Here is a 21,409-nt window from a genome sequence, read left to right on the forward strand (position 1 = left end):
CATCTACTGAGCTGCGTACCACAGCTACTGAAGCCCATGCGCCCAGAGCCTGTGCTCTGCAACAAGAGAAGCCACCGCAATGAGGAGCCCGCGCACTGCAACAAAGAGTAGACCTCGCTCGCCACAACTAGAGAAAGCTCGAGCACAGCAACGAAGACCCAATGCAGCCAAAAATAAATAAATAAATTAATTAAAAAAAAAAAAAAAAGAAGGTGGAAAGTTTAGACTAAGCAGCAAGAACATTAGCCACAGAAATCTGCAGAAACATATCCCGGAGGAAATGATGTCAGCGACTCAATTAGCATGCGTTGCCGGGTCGTCCAGTGAGGACAGTGGATCTCTTCTTTCCCAATTTATCTGTTTCTGTAAAGTTTAAAGTTTGGGGCCATTCCCATAGCAACTGCAGCTCAGTGGCTTTGCACATATTCTAAGGCATAAATTTTTCAGGGTCAGAGTCACTTGAGATACCCGGCTGGGCGTTGGAACCAAAGGGAATGCTGCTGCGGAATAGGCATTTGTAATTTCCTGCCCTTTTTTCTGACAGTGTTTTAAATCTCTGCCTTAAGAAAGCTCTGCTTTGATGTTTTGTTTTCTTAATAAGGTGGCAAGGTCATTTCTGGTCTTTTTTACTTTGAAATTTGAGAAACATAGAGCAGTACCAGAAAATGACTTTAAAAACTGTGTTTCTACCATTCCAAGTTGGGCAGCTCATCGGTTTTTATATCTGCTGTGAGTCCCCTTGACATCGCCCCTCTCCCTTCCGCAGGCTGCCTGCCTCTCGTCCCCCTGAGCATGGCAGGAGGTCCTGGTGCTGACCTCTCTCACTGGGGGACAACAGCCCAGCCGGTCAGCAGCAATGCCTCTGATTTCTGTTGGTCTTCACAGAGCAGGTCTTTCCAATGTGCAGCCTCCTCAGGCAGTAACTGAGAGCCGGGACATGAAATCTCCCCCAGCCTAGGAGTGGAGAGAGACTGTGTTTATATAGACATATGGACATCTGCCATGTCCCCCATGCCTATCTGGTCGCATATCCATCGGTGGTACCAGAGCGAGTGGGCAAGAGGTGGGGATGAGGAGTGAGTGTCCCAGGTGAACACTGATGATCAATCAGTGTCCCAGTACTGGGGGCCTCTTGCCAGGGGGTTACCACTGTAGTAGCCCATTTGCCAGGTGGAAAGGCCGCCGTACTGTACATCTGCCTCCAGAGTAAGCTTCGGTTTCTCGGCAGCACCTTCTCTGGCACCCAGAGCATGTGCTGCTGGCTGGCTCCCGCCGACCTGCTGGAGCCACGCTGGCTGGAGTTGCTGCGTCCGGCACCCGCCTTTTGCCGTTGCTCCTGTGTCCTGCCCTGTCCATCGGACTTTTGGGAAGTCGGCCCGGCCATTTGGCTGTGGAAAGTGGCGAACTAGGAATGCTTTGTATTTGCACCTGGCTTATAGATTCTCTGAGGTGTTGCCTAACTGTATCTCATTTGAACCTCACAAAACCACGAAAACGGTTGGCAGGGCAGCAGGGAAGGGTCTCCATTTCCCAAGTGAGGAGCAGAAGAGATGGAGCCACGTGTGGCCTTTGGAGTCCCTGTCCAGGCATGGCCACCTGTCCCCTGTGACCCACCCTCTTCAGGCCGTTTTGGTCGTGAAGCCTGCTGGCCAGAGTTACTTGTTTAGAAAACCTTACCTTGCTGTCTCCTGGGGCCCAGGCCTCACACTCCCATCTACTGCTCAGCCCCACTGAGTTATGGCCATTTGTCAGTCTAGTTATCACTCGAGAAACGATAGCCGCCTTACTGTTAAGCCTCAGTACCTTGGAAAAGCTAAAACAACAAAGGCAGCCCTGAATCCTCTGTCACTCTGTTTAGAGGCATAGCTGGCAGGTGTCCCCCAATGACACTCTCAGCAAGAGGAGGTTAATGAAAGCCGCTTACCTCTTCCAGATGGAAGCCCTCAGGATTCCCGAGCAACTGTGGGAAATGCTCAGCTAGCAGGATGGGGCGTCGGGAGCAGCCCCCCAGGTAGCAGCCGGGACCAGTGGGCCGTGACAGCCCAGCTGGGTGGCTGCAAGGCGGACGGCTTGACTTCCAGGGCAGAATTCCTAACCAGTCAGAGCGGCACATGACGGATGGCGGAGCTTTCTGGCTTGGGCACTTGAGGGATCTTGATGGCAGAAACTGTAAGGGCAAACTGTTTAGCATTTCACTTCCCGTTTCATAACTGCCTTTTGGAAATGTCAGTGACAGCAGGTATAACCAGGGTTCCACCAGGGAACCAAGTTGTGGAACTAAGTCTCCCCTGGCACCTCCCCAGCCCTTTGGGACCCCCTGACCTCTCTCCGCAGGTGGATCTGGTGGTGCACCCGTCCATGGACCAGAACGACCCTCTCGTGAGAAGTGCCATCGAGCAGGTTCGTTTCCGGATGTCCAATTCAAGCACAGCCAACAGGCAAGTGGCAGCTCCCATGGGAATTCACAGTGACGCTGCCTGGGTTTATGTTCCAACCTGAAGCAGTTTCCACAAAAGCCCTTTTATTCATACTTTTGTGAGATCAGTGAAGTCACTGGTTTGGGGTTTATGGTTCATGATCCCCTAGCCTCAAAAAGGATCAATTTCTGGATTCTTTAAGAGGAAAAATATCCTAACATTCTTCTTTTTTAAATTTTTATTTTATATTGGGGCATAGTTGATTAACAATATTGCTACTTTCAGGTGTACAGTAAAATGATTCAGTTATACATATATATGTATATCTATATCTATATATATATATATATATTAAGTTATACACGTATCTATTCTTTTTCAAATTCTTTTCCCATTTGGGTTGTTACAGAATAATGAGCGGAGTTCCCCTCTGCTAACATTCTTAATTCTATGCTCTCTGATAGAGTGTGAACAGAGTGCTCCAAGTCATAGGCCCTATGACATGTGAGACTTGCATAGTTTATAATATAGCTCAGAATGATTCTGGTTGCCTTTCTGAGGTCTTCTCTCATTTTGTTCATAAACCACCGAATGGACTGGCAGAAAGCTCGGTGGGAGAACATTCTCGATTGGGTTTAAATTAGAGGTGGCGCCTGGGCTCGCAGATGTTGGTTTGTGTGGCCTGCCATGCCTTGGCCACAGGGGCTTTGAATCCGTTACCAATTAATTTCATGTCAAATTCCTGATTTCTGGCATTGATGAAAGTGTCAGAGGTCCCAGCACATTGGGCAGCCCTTCTCGTGAGGTAGCAGCTGCCCCGTAGGTGGGGGTCCACTGTCCAGGTCAGCCCCAAATGTCCAGTGCCCTGACACATTTTATCCGTTTACATCACCTGTTTGGCCCCTACAGGCAGTTGATTTGAAACCCCAGGGCCAAATTCTTGAGGACAGACCCTGTCCTTTCTCAGCCTTTGGTTTTCTAACATCTTATATTTGAACTTCAGGGTTAAAGCGCCCCAGCCTCCAGCGCCTCAAGGGGAAGCTGAAGAAGAAAGTCAAGGAAAAGGGGACCCAAGAGGATCAGGAGACTCTCAGCTGAATGCTTCCTCTAAAGTAGAAAGTGGACGGGTGAAAAAGACTGATGAGAAAATGGGCATAACCCAGCTGAAAAACTATCACCCTGTTGTAGGTAAAAAGCAGCTTCTTGTCAGGGTCTGTTTGTGTTTCATTTGGTCTTCTGAGTCACCTGGTGTTGGCACATCCGAGCCCTGGGCTGTAGGCAGAGAGTCAGGTCTGAATCAACAGCTGGGGTCGTGGGGGGCTGGTCACGTGCTGGCATCAGTTTCCCTGTCTGTAAAATGGGGGTGATTCTTGCCCGGAGTACCTCACAAGGCTGTTATGAGGCCCAGGTGAAATTATGCCAGGTCCCAACCTGAGGAATTGTTCACGAAGATTAACTCTTTCTGCTGCATACCCTTGGGCTGGAACATTCTGTAAACCACAGAAACTCTCTGCCTTTCCTGAGCCCACAAGCCTCTGGTAGTTACAGCCACTGATGGGTTTGAGCATTCATCTCATTTTCTGGGATGCAGATCTCGAACAGGGCTGTCTCCCCTCACCCCACACCCAGCTGCTCTGACGTCAGCTTGTGCTGGGCCGGTGCCCACGGCCGGGCCTTCGCAGTTGGGGTATAGTTGTAGTTGCTGGTCACAGCATGCAGCTGGAGGAGGAGGGCAATGGTGACGGCTCACAGACTTCTGTCAGGCAGAAACGTCCTGGTGGGGGACCCGGCAACCTGGGGATTCTGAGCAGGAGAGGTCATTCGTGTGACTTCCCTTGCTGAGGGCTCCAGGCACACGGACTTAGCCCAGACTCTTAAGGTGTCACAGTTAGAAAGTGCAGATGGAGGGAGAAACCTGTGCACGAGGTGGCGCAGCGGAGCAGCATGTGCGCCTGAGTGGACAAGAGGCAGCCGAGAGCTCCTCGCGTGGTCAAGGCCTGACGGCAGAGGAGGGGCCCTCCAGTCCCTGTTCCTCACCACCCTGTTCCTATGCCTCCCTTGGCTCTCACCTGTCTCCTTTCACTGGGGAAAGTCAAGGAGCACTTTGTGTCAAAGAAATAAGCTATTTAGAAGAACCTAGACTCTGGGATGTTTTGCACAGTCCCCATCAGCCTCAGGTCCTCTTGCTGGGGTCTGTCGTGGTGGCCCCCTGCCCTGTTACACTCTGGCTCACTTCCTGCGCACGCCTCCTTCCTGGCTGCACCCCGTTGCTCGGGCTGGCCCTTCCTCGAATGTGCCAAGCACACCCCCGTCTCAGGCTTCTTGCATTCGCCCTGGGGGGCATGTCGCCCAGGTATCTGCATTGCCCGCTCTCCCTCACCAACTCGAGGACGTCCCTTAAGGCCTCTCCCCAGTGAGAACTTCCAGGCCTCTGTAGAATTACAGCCCTCCTCTGCCTCCCTTGCTTTATTTTCTGCATCGCTCTTTCCATCCGATGTACTGTCTTAGGTAGTTTGTTACTGTCTGCCCTTTCCCGCTAGAAAGTAAGTCCCGTGAGGGTGAAAACATTTGTCGTCTCCCTGGCCCTTGGGATACAGTGGCACTCAATAGTTTTTGAATGAATTGAACTTAATTGAATCTGGGATTTTCAAGCATCACCCTCCTTTCTTGCCCCAGTTCCTGGACTTGGGCGTTCTCTAGGGTTTCTGCCCAAAATGCCTCGCCTGCGGGTGATCCACATGTTTCTGTGGTACCTGATCTATGGGCACCCTGCCAGCGACACGGTGGAGAAGCCGGGCTTCAGCAGCGAAAGGAGGACGGGAGCCCCATCCTCCTCCGGGAGCAACTTGGAGGCCTCCTCCGATGCCCCACCCAAGGACACCCAAGATGGAGCCACCCGGGAGGGTGAAGTGGAGCTCTCCACAGAGACCGGTGAGATGCCCTGGGCAGGCAAGCCACAATGGGGTCCAGAGGGGAGTCATGGTGGTTCCTTGTCCTTATGATCTGAACTGGCTGAGTCCCCATTATTGCCCTGATCAAAACAAAGACGTAATCCAAACTGCTGAGCCTCCAGGCTTCCTGCCTGACAAGGAGGGTGTTGCCCTAGTTTGTGGTGAGAGGGAACCAAGACCTACTGGGAGGCGATACCAGCATCATGACCGGGACCCTGTCTCAGGACTGACCCCTGTTTTCTCCCAGTGTATGTGGATGAAGCCTCGTGGACGCGCTACATCCCTCCCGTCCCAGTCCACAAGGACTTTGGCTTCGGCTGGGCTCTGGTCAGCGACATTCTTCTCTGCCTGCCCCTCTCCATCTTCACCCAGATTGTGCAAGTCAGCTACAAGGTACTGATGACTCCCAGGCTTTCTCAGGGGCTGGTCCCTCAGCTCCATACCAGAGGGCCTACACTCACCTGGTCAAGGGAAAATACTTGCAATTGCCTGGCTGGCTGGCTGGGTGGGTGGCTCGATAGATAGGTAGGTAGATAGATAGATAGATAGATAGATAGATAGATAGATAGATAGGCTAGATAGATAGATAGATAGATAGATAGGCTAGATAGATAGATAGATAGATAGATAGATAGGCTCGATAGAGTGGCTCGCTAAATAGATAGAGTGGTTCAGATAGATAGATAGATAGATAGAGAAAGAGAAAGAAAAAGAAAGGCAGACAGAATAGATTGGGTGGATGGATAGATGGTGAGTCAAGGGAAATATTTCAAAGACTTGTTCTTCTAGATCAGTCAAAAGACAGACAATTATGGTATAGCAATAAAATATATTTTTACAAATTTGGTAAATACAGAAAAAGGAAAAAATAGAAATTACCATAGAAATGCTATAACTTCATCACTCAGAGGTATCACTGCTAGTGTTTTTGGTGCATTTTCTTCTAGTCTTTTTCTTACTATGCCATGTTTGTATGTAATGCATGTGTATATATGTGAGGTCTTCCTTTTTAAAAAAAACTGAATTGAGACCATACTGTATTTACTCTTTTATCATCTGTTCTTTCCACTGAACAATGTATTGTATTTTCCACATCGTTGCTTTAACTTGATATTAAGTAAATCTGCAGTATTCCTTCTTATGCACGTACCCTAGTGTATTTAACCAATACTCTATTTTTGGACATTTAAGCTCCAGTTTCTTGGTGGTGTTAAGTGACATGTTGATGAATACTTTTTGTTAGACGTATTTGTGGGCAGCTCCAAAATTTTCGTCTTAGGTTAAGGATAGAAGTAGAATCACTGGCTTTAAAGGCCATAAGCATCCTTCATCCGTTTTTAATTTTTTTTAATATGAATAAATATATTCCCCTATTGTCCCCCAGAAATGTTTTAGCACTTTGCATGCCCACCAGCAGTGAGTGAGGCCACCTGTTTACTGTACCCAGCAGTGTGGCAGATGGGTTGGAGGGGAGGGGCGTCAGGACTGAGAAATGTGGGAGGTTTGGAGCGACAGGCAAGAGGGGGCTCTGTCCCCATGGGACGGATGGCCAGATTCAGCGAGACCACAGCCTGGAAAGTAGTGGTGTTTTTTTTCACAATTCTTGCAATTCACCCTGTCCTTGAGGGTGAGATGAACCTGAAATTCACCTCTCAGGTGGACAACCTCGAGGAGTTTCTGAACGACCCTCTGAAGAAGCACACGCTGATCCGCTTTCTCCCCAGGCCCATCCGGCAACAGCTTCTGTACAAGAGGTGAGGTCCCTGCAGCCGACTCAGGGCGGCCGAGGGTTCTGGTAGGCCCCTTGGAGTTAGGCTTCTGAGTAATCGTTGACCAGGAAGAGGAAAGGTTTCTGCCTGCCAGGTTGTAGCAACCCAAGGTCATTAATTCAGCCACCTGTGCCTTCTACATAAAGCGCAGAGGCAAATGCAGTGTGGGCTGGGACATTTTAGTACTTGCTTTCAAGGTTCTTTTAAAGTAAAATCTGCTGATAAAGACTGCAAGTAATGAGGTGGGTCTTCCCTTTTGTTACTTTTACTTTCGAACTCAAGGCCCCCAAGTAGGATCAATGCCCCGTTGCCCTGGTTGGTGTTGGGATGGGAGTTCTGGGTCTCAGCACAGTTCAGGCCCGAGGCCCGTCCTCAAGGTCCCACTGGTCGAAGAGAGAAGAAGCAAGTCACATCCCTCACCCCCATGCAGACCCCCTGACGACAGCTAAGAACCCACCACCCCCCTCTGTTTTCCAGACGTTACATTTTCTCGGTGGTGGAGAACCTCCAGAAGCTGTGCTACATGGGGCTGCTCCAGTTCGGGCCCACAGAGAAGTTTCAGGATAAAGATCAGGTAACAGCCTCCAGGCCCAGATGAAGGTGGTCCTGACTGCTAAGCACAGTGTCCAGACACCTCACCCGGTGCTGAGGCTGAGGCTCTCCCCTCACCCCATCCGGTGTCTCCCTCGTAGGTCTTTATCTTCTTGAAGAAGAACGTGGTCATCGTGGACACCACCACCTGTGACCCCCATTACAACCTGGCCCACAGCAGCCGGCCCTTCGAGAGGCGTCTCTACGTCCTGAACTCAATGCAGGACGTGGAGAACTATTGGTTCGATCTGCAGTGCGTCTGCCTCAACACCCCACTAGGTACCATCCATCTTTACTGGACTCGCTGTTTTCCCTCCTTTCTGTGGGATAGCGGGAGTTAGAGCTAGAAGAGACTAGAAGCCGCCTGCTGGTTTTCCGACTGTCCCCTGGAGGCCTGGAGTGTCCTGGAAGCTCCCTTAGAAAGGACAGTGGTGGGCCTTACCTGGGAGGGCCACTAGCCCTCCACCCCATTGAGCCCACGCTGCTTCACTTTTGTCTTTATTCATTTGGTCCTTCTGTAGGTGTTTATTGAACACCTTGTGTGTGTCTTTTCCTGCACCCGATCACACAGCAACAGGACTTATGCTGTCTTGGCGAAGACACTGAGATCCAGAGTGTGATAAGAGCTGGGGAGGAAACACACCGGGTGATGAATCGAGGGTGTTTAACTGGGCTGGTCAGGAGCAGCCTTTCTGAGGAGGAGACTTTGAGCTGAGTTCTAAAGGATAAGGCCGAGCCAGCCGTGACCAGAGCTGAGGAGGAGCATCCCAGGCAGGTGCAACGGCCCTGAGTGTTGATGGAGAAACAGAAGAGGCCGGTGTGCGTGGGAGGGGAGTGGTAGCTGATGAGATGGAGAAGCAGGCAGGAAGCAGACTCTGGGGCCTTGCAGGACACAGGAAGAGTTCAGGTTGGTTCTAAGAGCAGCGAGAAGCCATTGGAGGTTGTAAGCCAAGATCTCAGGTCTTTCAGAGTTGCCCTGGCTGCTGTGTGGAGAACAGACTGAGAGGCACCAGAGTAGAAGCAGGGAGACCAGCTAGGCGCTGTGATTCAGGTCCAGGAGAGGTCTGCTGGTGATAGTGAAGGCCAGAGGACAGGTTGGGAGGTCTTTAGGAGGAGGAACTGACCAGACTGTCTAGTGGGTCAGATGACTTGGGCTTTGAGTTAAGCCTTGGCTTGTTTTTTCTTCTCTCTCTGGAACATCCCGACCTATGTTCACCTTGCAGATGGCCACTCCTACTTGAAGCATTCTCTCTCCGAGAAAGCCTTTCCAGCATCTTTACTGTCATCTGATGTCATTCTGGGAATTCCTTGAGTACAGGAAATTTGGCTTATATCCCCAGCGTGTCTCAAAGTGCCTGGTACATAGGTGACATCCCGTAACTGTTTGTGGAATGAATGGAGGGTTTGTAGAAGGCGTTAGAACCTCCAGTCTTGTGCTCTTTCCTCTAAGCCAGTTTTCGTCAGTTCTGTTCTTCCCGCCTGTCCCAGGAGGAAAAGGATGCCACATTCCATCTGCACCTGGGAGAGGACTCCCTCTCTTCCTTCTGTCACAGAGCTGGAAGATCAAGGTTACACTTTGATTTTTGCAAAGCAGGAGCCACGTGTTTATTGGGTAGAACTGTTTAATGCCAATAGGCTAAGGAGCACTTGTATAGGTACTTTAATGGGTTCAGACAAATTTTAGAAACAGTGTTTTGTAGAATCCTCTGGCATCAGCAGTGAGCTAGGCTTTTACCAGGGCAGATTTTAAAGTGCCCTAATTCCCCTGCATTTTATACCTAGATAAAAATTTGCGAACCAGTATGTTATTTGCACCAAAGTTTTTCAGGCTTGACAACTGGTGAATTTCCATCCCTTCTCATGTTCGTGAACCGAAATGTGGGGGGCTTATTGAGTCCATTAATCAGGCATTGATTGTCCTTAATTCAACGACATTTGAGGGGGTTCTTCCCCATCAATAATAAGACGTGAGCATCCTTTAAAGTGGGGCTCCCAGAGCATGAGTGCACACAGGCAGCACCTGGGGAACCCCTTGAAATGCGGATTACTGGGCGCGGTCCAGGGATTTGGATTTAGCAGCCCTGGGGAGGGCCTGAATCTGCGTCTCCCACAGGCAGCTTGGTGGTGCAAGGCGAAGCATCTCCTGAAGTCCTCTTTAAGTTCAAGGTCCATTCAAATGCATGACCTTGGGTAAGCTCTTTGTAACCTCCTGAGCCTCAGTTTCTTCATTTCTAATCTGGGAACACCACCACTGCCTTGTGGGGCTGAGGTGAAGCTTGAACCAGACATCTCACGTAAAGCTCCAGCTGGGAGGTGCAGGGCATGGGCTCTCCCCGCCGCCCCTCGCCACCACCCAGGCCAAAGTCTCCCGCTGACCATGTTATGAGAGGCTCTTCGGTAGTCTGCAAATTATCATAGCCTTCCCTGGCCTGACGCAAGCAACAGTTTTAGCCGTATTTTATATTTCCTTGCAAGAGATGCTTTGTTGTGGAATCACTGAATGTAATTTCCCAACGAAATTAATGCACCTCTGGGGCACTCAGGAAACGTCTGGCTGTTCCTGGAGCCCAGTGCGCCCAGGAAAACTGTGATGCTGCCTTGCACTGTCTAGATCCCCACCAGCCTGACCCTGGCAGCCACCACCGTGTGCAGCCGTTTTCACTCGTCACTTCCTCTGTGCGACACACAACTCCCCGGAGCATCCCCCTGGAAGGAGGAAGGCATGGGGTTTCTCTGGTTGCCTGCTCGCCTTGCCACCTTAGTAGAGTACAGGCTGCATGCAGGCCCTTTTCTCAGGTTCACGACCAGCTTTAACTCTCTGCCTTCTGCATTTTGTGCATTTTGTGCAAGGAGGTCCACCAGTTTCAGACCCTCTCCCCTGGTGGGGATCCTGGTCACAGAAAGGGAATCCAGTCTTCTCTCGCCACCCCTCAGCAGGCCGTGGCCAGCAGACCGTGGCAGGAAGGTGTCCTCAGCGGGGCTTGTGTCTGGTTTCCTAGGCGTGGTGCGCTGCCCGCGCATCCGGAAGAACAGCGGCCCAGATCAGGGCAGCGATGAGGAGGGCAGTCTGCAGAAGGAGCAGGAAAGCGCCATGGACAAGCACACCCTGGAGCGCAAGTGTGCCATGATGGAGTATACCGCGTGCGTCCCCGCCCCGCCCCGCCCACACATGCAGAGCCCAGCAGGTCTGGCCTGCCCCCCATCGGGCTTCCCTGTCAGGCCCGGAAGCCTGGGTCTCCGGTGCCGAGGCCGTGGCTCACATCTGGCCCCCGCCATGTTGTAGTTAGCTCACCTATGGTCAAAAAATAAAAAGAACCAGTAGCCAGAGTGCAGAAATTGGGAATTTTACATAACAGTCTGGGTTTCTGACAAGCCCTTTACTTCCACCTGCCAGGTGTTTTTCTGGGAAGGTAACAGTTATAATAAATGCCCCCTGCCCACTCCATGAGCTCTCTTTTCACTTCCCAAGGAGGGCTTGTTTTCTGTTTATTTCCATCTTCCAGGGGCAGCCGTGAGGTCGTGGATGAAGGCTTTATCCCCGGAGATGGGCTGGGAGCCGCTGGGCTCGATTCCAGTTTCTACGGACACCTAAAGCGAAACTGGATCTGGACCAGCTACATCATCGACAAGGCCAAAAAGGTGGGCTTTCAGGACGGGGGCATCCATCCCTGGGCCCCAACCCGGGGGGCTGCCATTGCTACTCACCTGCCTGTCCCTTTCCTGGCTCACGGTTTTTGAACTGGCCAAACCAAAACTGACCAGAGACACAAATAATTACTTCCATATATGCTAAAGGCATGTCAGGCCCCTTAAATATCTGCCTGGCCTTTTTTTTTCCCCCAACGGATTCTAATTCTGCGATGTGGACAAGTACTCCTTTTTAAAAGAAAGAACAGAAAGTCTGTAAAACAAAGGTCACACGGGGAGGGGGTACGTGTGTGATAGGAGGGTGGCGGTCCCCCCCCCACAGTCTCTTCGTCAGAGACTCGTGCACCTCAGCGCTGTGGCTGCCCTGGGCTCCCTGGGGTCCATGAAAGCTCACGCTTTATCCAGTGCCATCCTCGTCTTTTAGGAGACCACCGCATCAGAGAACGGGCTCACGGTGAGGCTGCAGACGTTTCTGTCCAAGCGTCCGTTGCCTCTTGGCGCTGGAGGTACGTGGGCCAGTAGTTCAGCAGAAATAGACGTGGGACCGTCTCGGGCCAACACGATCGCTGCACATTGGCTTTGGCTTCTGGCCTTTGCAGAGGTCATTCTGCAGCGCCGGTGTCCTGTGCTTATTTCCAGGCAACGGCAGGTTGACTGTCTGGGGAGAAGCGCGAGCAGGATCGGGGCTCTGTGCTGACAGGGAAGAGCACTTTGAGGTTGGCCGAGAGCCCACGCTGGACAGGAACCAGAAAGTGAGGGGTGGGAAAAGCCAGAAGCGCAAACGGCTGAAGAAGGACCCTGGGAAGAAGATCAAGAGAAAGAAAAAAGGTTTCGGGATGCTCGTTCGTGTTTGCCAGGCCTGCCTTTGCATGCACGGTCTGGCTGGGGATGGACAGCAGCCTCCCCGCAGCCCAACCTGAGCTCTGCCTTCAGACTCGGGTTCCGGCTCCTTCTATTTGGAGCACTAACTCTGCATGATCACGTTTTATTTTCCACACTCAGCCTGCTGACCGAGAGGGCCTCGAACTGACTCTGTGCTTCCCCCTGCTTACTCTGTCTCTGCATTGTGTAGAGCCTTTTCACTTAGTAACTCCCTCGGTTCAAATTTCTAATTCCTTCTCAACTGGGGGAAAAAAACCTTGGCAAAAAATCCATAGCAAAGTCCGCATCACAACCAGCCCAAATCCTATTATTCTTTTGGTTTGCTTGTTAATATCTGCATCTGTGCTAATCAGGGCAAAGTTTAAAGTTATGTTGTGTTTTTAAATCAGAGGCAACATGGGCGTCACTTAAGCCTGCAGGATCTCTCCAGATCTCGTGAACCCATCGTGTGTGGTGCCTCGTAGATTGCCCTTTGGAGTCTTCATTTGGGCGGTATTTACAGTGAAGGAGGGCAGCGAGAAGACCAGTGTCCAGGTTTTAGGCCACTTTTATATCACCTCAGTGGTGTGTGTGTTTTAACAGCGATCTGATAGCTATAGCTATTTCAGCTGAGAACAGAATATTTTAACAGGAACCTGTTTTTAGTGGTTTATTCTGCTGGTGCTCAAAACAAATAGCCTCACATCAGCTGAAACAGCCTCCTCTGTTTAGCCTGTCCAGATATGCATAAGATCAATTTGGCTCGCAAAGACCTGAATTCATTACAAGGCAAAATATGGTGGTGGTGTCGATTTGAATCTAAATGCTCTTGCCCACTTTTCTCCTGCCCTCATTTGGAAGATACTCATTAAACAAACAGTCTTTTGGAATTGGCAGTAGCATATGGTAGCATATGGCGTCTGCCTGTGAAACTGCCACCAGCGACTCCCCGAGGGGAAGAAACTTTGGGAAACCCAGTGGTTGAGAGCTCAAGGTTCCAATGCTGTCTGCTGCTTACTAGGCTCTGACTTTGGGCAAGGTGCTGTATCTCTCTGTGTTTCCAATTCCTCAGCTGCCAAATGGGGATAATAATTGTATCCTTCTCATAGGGTTGTTGCCAAGTATTATTTTTAATTATAAGTGAATATATGTAAAAAGCTTAAGCCAGTGTTTGGCACCTAGTAAACATTCCATAATGTTAGTGATTGTTATTATTTAGGTAGTAGCTACTTTGTGCCAGGTGCTGCGCGAGGTGTTTTATACCCAGTCTCGTTCACTCCTCAGGGCAGCCCCGTAGAGTGGGCCTTGTCCCCATGCTGCGCCAGAGTTTGCACAGCATCTCTGAGGTCGCAAAGCAGGGAATGGTGGGGACCCACTTATCCAGAGAGCGCACCCCAAGCAGGCTCCCTCGGCTTCTGTGCGAGGTGCTTTCAAAGGGCTCAGGACCTCCAAGGGAAGGATCAGAGATGGGCAGATAACTAACAAGAGGCTGCATCAGGCTGCCCAGCCCCTCTCCACGAGATGTGACCAAAGAGAAATGATGAAAGGGGTAAAAAAAATCTGTCAGGATGGGCTGAGTCTTTTGTGATTAATTTATATGACTCTGCGCACGATGAGTTTCTGATAACCAGTACCTTGGTGCAGTCTGACCTGCTGGGTAGGGACCCTTCCCCTCTCCACAGTGACAGCTCCAAACTGGTTATTAGAGGCCCCCTCTCCTCTTCCCCTCTTAGAAGAACTCCCGGAAGAAAAAAGCAAAAGGCTGCGTTACCACGACGAGACTGACCAGAGTGCCCTGCAGAGGATGACCCGGCTGCGCGTCACCTGGTCCATGCAGGAGGACGGGCTACTTGTGCTCTGCCGGATTGCCAGCAACGTCCTCAACACCAAGGTACCCGGCCCAGCGCCCCCGCCCCCTCCCAGTCTCTGGCCCGCTGATTTGCGAGTCCCTCTCATCATGGGACCCACATAGGGAGGCTTATACCTGGGACCTCTCATCCATCCCACCTACTCCACTTGGCTGCTGGGAGAAGCATTTCCCAGAATCCTAGCAATGGATACCACGCTCGTTTTCTTGTTTTGTTTTGTTTTGTTTTAATTTTATTGGGGTATAGTTGATTTACAATGTTGTGTTAGTGTCAGGTGTATAGCAAAATTAATCTGTTACACATATACATATATCCACTCTTTTTTAGATTCTTTTCCCATTTAGGTCATTACAGAGTACTGATAGAGTTCCCTGTGCTATACAGCAGGTTCTTCTTAGTTATCCGCGCGCCCGCCATGCTTATTTTTGCACATCTGTTTCCTGGCTTCGGCTCACGCATCTATGTCTTTGCCTGGCTGCAGGCCACACGGCTGAGAGCTGTGCTGTCCCTCTCTCTTCACCAGGACTCTGACCCTTCCCGGCTCCCTGCCTCCCACCCTCATCTGCCTGGAAAACTCCCGTTTATCTTTCAGTAACCGCTTATCATCTCTGGAAAGGCTTCCCTGATCCTCCCAAAGGGAAGTACTTACTGCGTTCTCACTCTGCCCCTTGGACACGTACATTTCACACTGCTCCTTTGGCTTCTGGCGCCTCTTAGCCCACTGGAGTGGCTGCTTCTAGAGGCAGAGAGACTACTTACTTGTTTTTGTAGCTGCAGCCCCTCGCGTGGTGCCTCCCACGCAGGAATCACTCTGTCTGTGCGGACCAAGTCAGCGTGGGACGGTGGGTGTCCCCGGGTTCACTCCCCACCTCCCATGCCATGCCGAGTCGAATGTCCCATCAGGCTGGTTCCCAGAAGCCACCCGGAGCGTGGGCTCTGCCAGTGTCCCGCCCAGGGCCCCTTCCAGGCAGTAATACCGCCAGGCAGAGTAGGTGAGGCGGCTTCATAGGAGCCCCGTTTGTGTTTCCTGTTCTCAGCCATACCAGCCAAGAGAAACCCACTGAGAGGGCTGACGCTCTCTGCCTTCAAGCTCATTAAATCCCTTTTGTTTATTTTTGCCCCAGATTTTCTTATCCGTCCACCCCTTCCTAGATTCCCACCCAATCCCTTCTGCCAGGAGGAACCCAAAGGCGTGTTGCTGTCCCTGATACCTGGCCTTGTCTCATCACAGCACTGATGGGAGAGGCCTCTCCCCTCCCCGCCCTCCACGCAGCCAGGGGAGCCAGGAGAGCCTTGCACGGACCCTCCACTTACTCGCTTCAACTTACACCAGATTCCTGGGCCCACTCCTACTGGGGCGCTAAGAAAATAACCCTGTCATCAAGGCCCTTCCTTACCTGGGCTGTGCCTTCCTGCATGTGTTCACTGAGAGGGTCTCCTGGGTCTGTGACTCAGCACGTTCCGTTTCCACTAGTGTAACCACAGGTGCCGTACACAGAGCGTTCTTGAGCGTACACGATGGGTACTTAAACCTCTAAAGCCGTCTAATGAAATGCATCTTCTATACTCCTGACCTCCTGTGATGCATTGCCCTCCAGTCAGTATTACCCAAGCACCCTCCGAGCACCTCTACTAGTCACCAAAAGATACTCTTCGCACTGGACCTGGAGGATTTGTCTTATTCCTCTCTGCCCAGCACCCGCTCGGGGCCAGGCACGTGGTCAGTGCCCAGTAGATGTGACTGAGTAAATGCATGAGGTGACAGTATTGAGTGTCCGCTGAGGAAAGAGTTTCCACAGAACGTATCCCCCCTCCTTTACATTAGTGACCCATGATGTGGGCTCCGAGGATACTGATTCTGTGTCTTGGCTTGTGTTTGATCCAGGTGAAGGGCCCGTTTGTCCCCTGGCAGGTCGTGCGGGACATTTTGCACTCAACCTTGGAAGAGTCTTTGGATAAAACATCCCATTCGGTCGGACGAAGAGCTCGCTACATAGTCAAAAATCCACAAGCCTATCTGAACTATAAGTAAGCCTCCTTTGAACTTCCATGACTCCAAGACGAGGGTATCCCAATGCTTCTAGTTCATTCTTTACACTTCTTTCATCCCATTTGCTTAAGAGTCGGCTGTAAAAACCAGGTAGACAAAATCTGAGTCGTCCAGTAGCACATCAGTAGTCTGTTGGAGACTGTTAGTGAGATTGTCCTTGATTTTGGGTGGCTATGTGTGATTCTGGGCACTTTCACATTCAAGGTGTTATTTACACTTTAGAACAGCCTCGTGAAGCAGGTGCCGCTCTCCTTTGTTACAGGTGAAGAAACAAGCTAAACAGGCTAGGTGACAGCACTGAATGTTCCCTCTTCACCTCACCTGAGTAGCATGTGGTGAAAGCAGAGGCCTCTGCCCATTTCCACTAGGGTTTCAACACTCCAGAGCAGCTCTTGATGTCTCCGTGTTAGTGGTCCATCACATAGCTCACTCCAGAAAGAAGCTAGACAGGAACGGGGTCACTGGACCAAATGCACTCGGCCATTTCCTCAGCAGAGCCGGGCGTTCCCTAAAGACGTGAGGGGATGGCAGCTGGCCAGGAGCTGCAAAGCCTCCCCCATCGGCAGTTGCCAGGGAGGCTGCCCGCCGTCTGTTTCCCTCAGGGCCACGGTGTAAAGCTGTCGCCAGCCCCGTCAGACTCCTGCAGCTCCCTCCCTGTGCCGGTGTGGGCTCGAGTGGGGAAGCCCAGCGGGTGGTGTGGGAAGGTACCCGAGTGTTGCAGCCAGCATGAGGGTGAGGCCGGGAAGCGGAGCTTCTTCCACCAGCTGATGTTCGGGCCATGGGTCAGTGGGAGAGCTTGGCTCCGGGTTGGTTCCGAGCCGTGCGCTGCCTGCAGTCAGCCAGATTGCAAGGAAAGCAGCCCAGCCCTGGATTGCAGAGGAGACTCAGCCCTCTGCGCAGGCTTCTCAGTCTCAGCGCTGCTGACATGTGGGGTGGCTCATTCTCTGTTGTGGGGTGTCCTGGGCACTGTGGGGTGTTTAGCAGCCTCCCTGGCTCCATCCCCGAGGTGCCAGTGGCAACCCGCCCACCCACACCTCACCCTCACACCTTCCAACTGTGACAATCAAAAATGTCTTCACACGCCCCCCCAGGGGGGCAGATCGCCCCGACGAGAACCGCTGGGTTAGACCCACCAAGGGGCCTTCCTGTGTGAAGCCACTTCCCCAGTGCATGGAAGACTCTTAGAATGTTCTGCTGAAAGGGCTCTGATCACCTGGTCCAAAGTCCTGCTTTTTGCAGAGTGGAAACAGGCCCAGAGAGAGCGTGCAAGTTGGCTGGGGTGACAGTGAGCTGGCAGTGAAGTGAGATCTGGAAGTCGGGTTTCCTGGCCCCTGCCTGACGCTCTTCCTCTTGTCCTGCAGCAGCCGGGGAAGAGGGACATGAAGGGGGCTGCAGGGCGTGCAGGCCAGGTCTCCATCCACTATAGCTCAGAGCTGTGGGACCTGGGACGGGGCATTCATCCCCTTAGAGGCTGTTTCCACACCTGTCCCACCTGCCCTGGCCCTTGGCTTCCGTGTGACCTCGGGGCAGGGGCAGACCCTACACCTCACTGAGCTGTGAAGTGGAATGACAGTCCCTACCTTGCAAGCTCTTTATGAAGGAGCAGCTCCAGCTTTCAAAGTGCGCAGCTCCTAGGAACCCAACAAACACTGGTTGTCTTTCCCTCCATTTCCCTTTGGGCAGGTCAGGCTCTTTTGGTGCCTGGAGGTGTGAAGATGTGTGCGGTGGACAGAGTGCTGGAGGAGGCCGGAGCTCTTAATACCAAGCACCAGGGCCTGTTTCTAAATTTAAGATCCTCTTTGACATAGGTCTCTCCTGTGGTCCTGGCCAAATCCCCGTGAGGGCAGGCGCGTGGAAGCTACTGTTCTCAGTTTGCACGTGGAGGACAGAAGCGCAGAGAAGTCGAGATGTGAAGCATGAGCACAAACAGGCCGACCCCCGATCCTTCATTTTCAAAAGCTATAATCACCCAGCAGGCACATAAGCAGATCATACTTCATGTTTACCCAAGGCCAGAACTGTTACGACAGAAATCTTCCGGTGGTTCTGAACGTGGCCATCGTGACATTGCCCAGACTTCACTGTGGCCTGCTCTCCCCACAGGGTCTGCCTTGCCGAGGTGTACCAGGATAAGGCGCTTGTTGGAGATTTCATGAATCGAAAAGGCGACTATGGAGACCCGAAGGTGGGCCCCGCGCGGTGGTTGGGCTCAGCCTGCCCTGAAGGCAGGGATTTCTAGGTTCTAGTCTGGTCCTCTGGGTCCCACGGTGCCTCTGCCAGCCTTGCAAACATGGGCTTTTCCCCTGCTTATTTGGGAAATTGACTTGTCAGTTCTTTGGCTGTGGCCCTCACTTGATCTGGGTCCAGCATCAGTTTTAAAGATGATTAGAATTTGCCATGTCTCTTTGCAATGCTGCTGTGTCTTGGGTCTATTTTATTAAGAAAATAGTGTTGCTCTTCAGAAATTACAAACAGCTAGACTTCTGGAAAGCTCGTGGATAGGCCATGGGTTTTTGGGGGTTTTTAAAATTTTATTTAAAATTTTATTTTTATTTTTGGCTGCGTTGGGTCTTTGTTGCTGTGTGCGGGCTTTCTCTAGTTGAGGCGAGTGGGGGCTGCTATTCGTTGCGGTGCGGTGGCGTCTCTTGTTGCAGAGCACGGGCTCTAGGCTCATGGGCTTCAGTAGTTGTGGCACGTGGGCTCAGTAGTTGTGGCGCGCGGGCTCTAGAGCGCAGGCTCAGTCATTGTGGTGCATGGGCTTAGTTGCTCCTCGGCATGTGGGATCTTCCCTGACCAGGGCTCGAACCCTTGTCCCCTGCATTGACAGGCAGACTCTTAACCACTGTGCCACCAGGGAAGCCCGGCCATGAGTCTTCTTTCTGAGTTTTCTGTGGGCGGGGCCGGGACGGTGATTGACAAGGAAGGAAGCTGTCTTTCCAGACCCAGGCTTCTCTGCTCTGTGGCTCAGAGTCTGCTCACCCCTCACTCATTGAGCTAACACCGGACTCCGCTGCGTGTATGTCCGGCCTTGCTCCAGGCGAGGCCAGCTGAAATGGAGCCACAGGGCAGTGGGACGGGCAGAGAAGTAAACGCGCACCGCAGAACAGTGCAGCCACCCTGAGAGAGGAAAGCACAGGCCGTTGAGGTCTCAGAGGGAGAATTAGGAGTGCTTTTGATGCAGGTGACGGAAAAAAAAACATAACAGGGGCTTAAGGCTTTTTTTCCCCCATGTGCCAAGCAGCCCGGAAGTAGGCCGTCCTATGCAGGTACAGCAAAGCAGAGATGTCCTCAGGGTCCCCCGTTTATCCTGTCACTCCGTCCCCATCCCTGGTGGTCAGCTTTCCATCCTCATGCTGGTCACCTCATGGCTGCCAGGTAACTGCTGGAGCTCAGTCCTCACAACAGAATCCCAGGGCAAGAAGAAGTGGGGAGAGGGCCCTTGTATCAGGGAGGGGACAGCCTTTCCCAGAAGATCCGTCCTGACTCTCCTCGGGAAGCTGGGCAGGCTGTCTCCCCACACCAAATTGGGGCTGGTTCCACTGCTAAGAAAGAACGGGATGAAGGAAGTAGGTGACCAACGGCATCTACTACAGAGAGCTTTTCAAATGTGTCAGCACTGAGCCCAGACTGCAGAGATGAGGGACCAGCCGAGGAAAGGCAGAGGAGAAAGGGGAGCGAGGTGCTCCATGGGAGGACAGCAGCGAGAGGCGTCAGGGAGGAGTGTGAACTTGTCCTGTAGCGCTGGACACCACGTGACAGGGTGACGGGGTCGGTTTGCCGGCCACACCATGGAGGATGAGTTGGAGGTGTGAGCCTGGGGGTGGCGAGGCAGTGAGGGACCACGCTGTGATCCAGGTCTGCACTGGGATGGTCGCAGGTTGGGTACAGAGGAGGAGGGGTCTGGTTTGGGGTTCACGGTTGAGCGTTGAGCATGGCGGTGGAGGCTGACTTGCACAGGTGAGTCACAGAGGAACAGACCTGGGGGGAGGAAGGCGACAAGGGGACACAGGCCTGCTGATTGGAGGAGACTGCACAGGACACGTTGGGGGCTCCCATCTGGGCCTTGGGGGAGAGTGCTGGTGGCGCAGGTTTAAGGCACCAGGTGTAAGGCTCTCCATCTCCGAGTGAAGTGGTGAGCATCTGTCACCTTCCGGGGTGGGGCTGGGGAGGCAGGAGGGCACAGGAGACGGCGTTTCTGTCAATGTCCGTGGGAGGTCGCTGCGAAGGGGGTTTGCTACAAGATTTTCCCTCAATGTGTCTTAGTGAAACCTCCATTCAGAGAGAAAAAGGGCTTAACATCTCATTCTCTCATGTTGAAAGGTTTGTGCCAGCGAGTTTAAAGAATTTGTGGAGAAGCTTAAAGAGAAGTTCAGTTCAGCCCTAAGGAATCCTAACCTTGAAATCCCAGACACACTCAAGGAGCTGTTTGCCAGGTAAGGTTCCCTTGGGAAGGTTCTGCGTGAACTTTGGGGCAAGAGGAGAAGTCACCGGCCAGGACCATCACGGGTGTGTCCCCCATCAGCCGTTCCGCTTGACCTTGCAGCGAACCCTGCACTACCCTTGACCCTGGACGCCCTCGTCTGCTCTCATGGGCGACTTGAAAATGGGAGGCACTGCCATCCCTCACGCCCCACCAAGTACTCCCTTCCATTACATGAAGGCCCTGCTCTGACTTAATTCTGGCTTACTCAAGTATTTGAGTCCTTTTGCTATGATTGCTCATTTTAAGCACAGGAAACTCTGAGGGGTACTTAACTTCCCAAGGTCACAGTGCTAGTGAGCCCCAGGCCAGGATTTGAACTTATGTAGGTCTGACCCCAGAGCCCCTGCTCTTTCCAGCTCAACCACTGGGCATCTGGAAAAGAACAGACTTGGGTTTGAGCCCAGACCTGTGAAACTTGAAAATCTTCAGTGCTGTGAACCAGACCTATTTCCGCTGCTTAATCCAAATGTGAATCCCTTCTCTTCACCATCCTCATCAGGATAGTCCCTCTCGCCACTGTATTTCCACATTTCTTCCTGTAGAGACACGTCCATCCATCAGGTCCCACTGTGAATTGTGTGGTATCTTTTCAGCAAGCCGTCTGCGTTTCAGTTGGGGATCTCGTCCTTTCATTCACCCAACAAATAGTTTATGTCGTGCCCACTGTGTGCCAGGGCCAAGGAGCGATTTGTAGTCGTTTACAGATTTTGCCTTTGCCACAAACTCTTCCCCAGAACCCACAAGTGGCATGGTTTCTCTTGTCTTGAAGAT

General features: G+C 52.0%; 1 protein-coding gene across 1 annotated transcript in view; it reads left to right on the plus strand.

Moving 5' to 3' along the window:
* Window positions 1-21,409, plus strand: part of GTF3C1 (general transcription factor IIIC subunit 1) — a 72,870-nt gene that overhangs the window by 35,827 nt on the left and 15,634 nt on the right. Inside the window, exons 13-27 of the mRNA XM_060120301.1 lie at window positions 2,335-2,438; window positions 3,421-3,605; window positions 5,094-5,348; window positions 5,616-5,761; window positions 7,025-7,122; window positions 7,615-7,711; window positions 7,830-8,007; window positions 10,728-10,869; window positions 11,232-11,367; window positions 11,801-11,882; window positions 12,016-12,204; window positions 13,971-14,128; window positions 15,991-16,133; window positions 18,259-18,340; window positions 20,476-20,588. Coding sequence (XP_059976284.1) covers window positions 2,335-2,438; window positions 3,421-3,605; window positions 5,094-5,348; window positions 5,616-5,761; window positions 7,025-7,122; window positions 7,615-7,711; window positions 7,830-8,007; window positions 10,728-10,869; window positions 11,232-11,367; window positions 11,801-11,882; window positions 12,016-12,204; window positions 13,971-14,128; window positions 15,991-16,133; window positions 18,259-18,340; window positions 20,476-20,588 — 2,108 coding nt within the window. The remainder of the gene's footprint in view (window positions 1-2,334; window positions 2,439-3,420; window positions 3,606-5,093; window positions 5,349-5,615; window positions 5,762-7,024; window positions 7,123-7,614; window positions 7,712-7,829; window positions 8,008-10,727; window positions 10,870-11,231; window positions 11,368-11,800; window positions 11,883-12,015; window positions 12,205-13,970; window positions 14,129-15,990; window positions 16,134-18,258; window positions 18,341-20,475; window positions 20,589-21,409) is intronic.

This window comes from Mesoplodon densirostris, chromosome 16, assembly GCF_025265405.1.
Source record: "Mesoplodon densirostris isolate mMesDen1 chromosome 16, mMesDen1 primary haplotype, whole genome shotgun sequence".
Classification (NCBI taxonomy): Eukaryota; Metazoa; Chordata; class Mammalia; order Artiodactyla; family Ziphiidae; genus Mesoplodon; species Mesoplodon densirostris.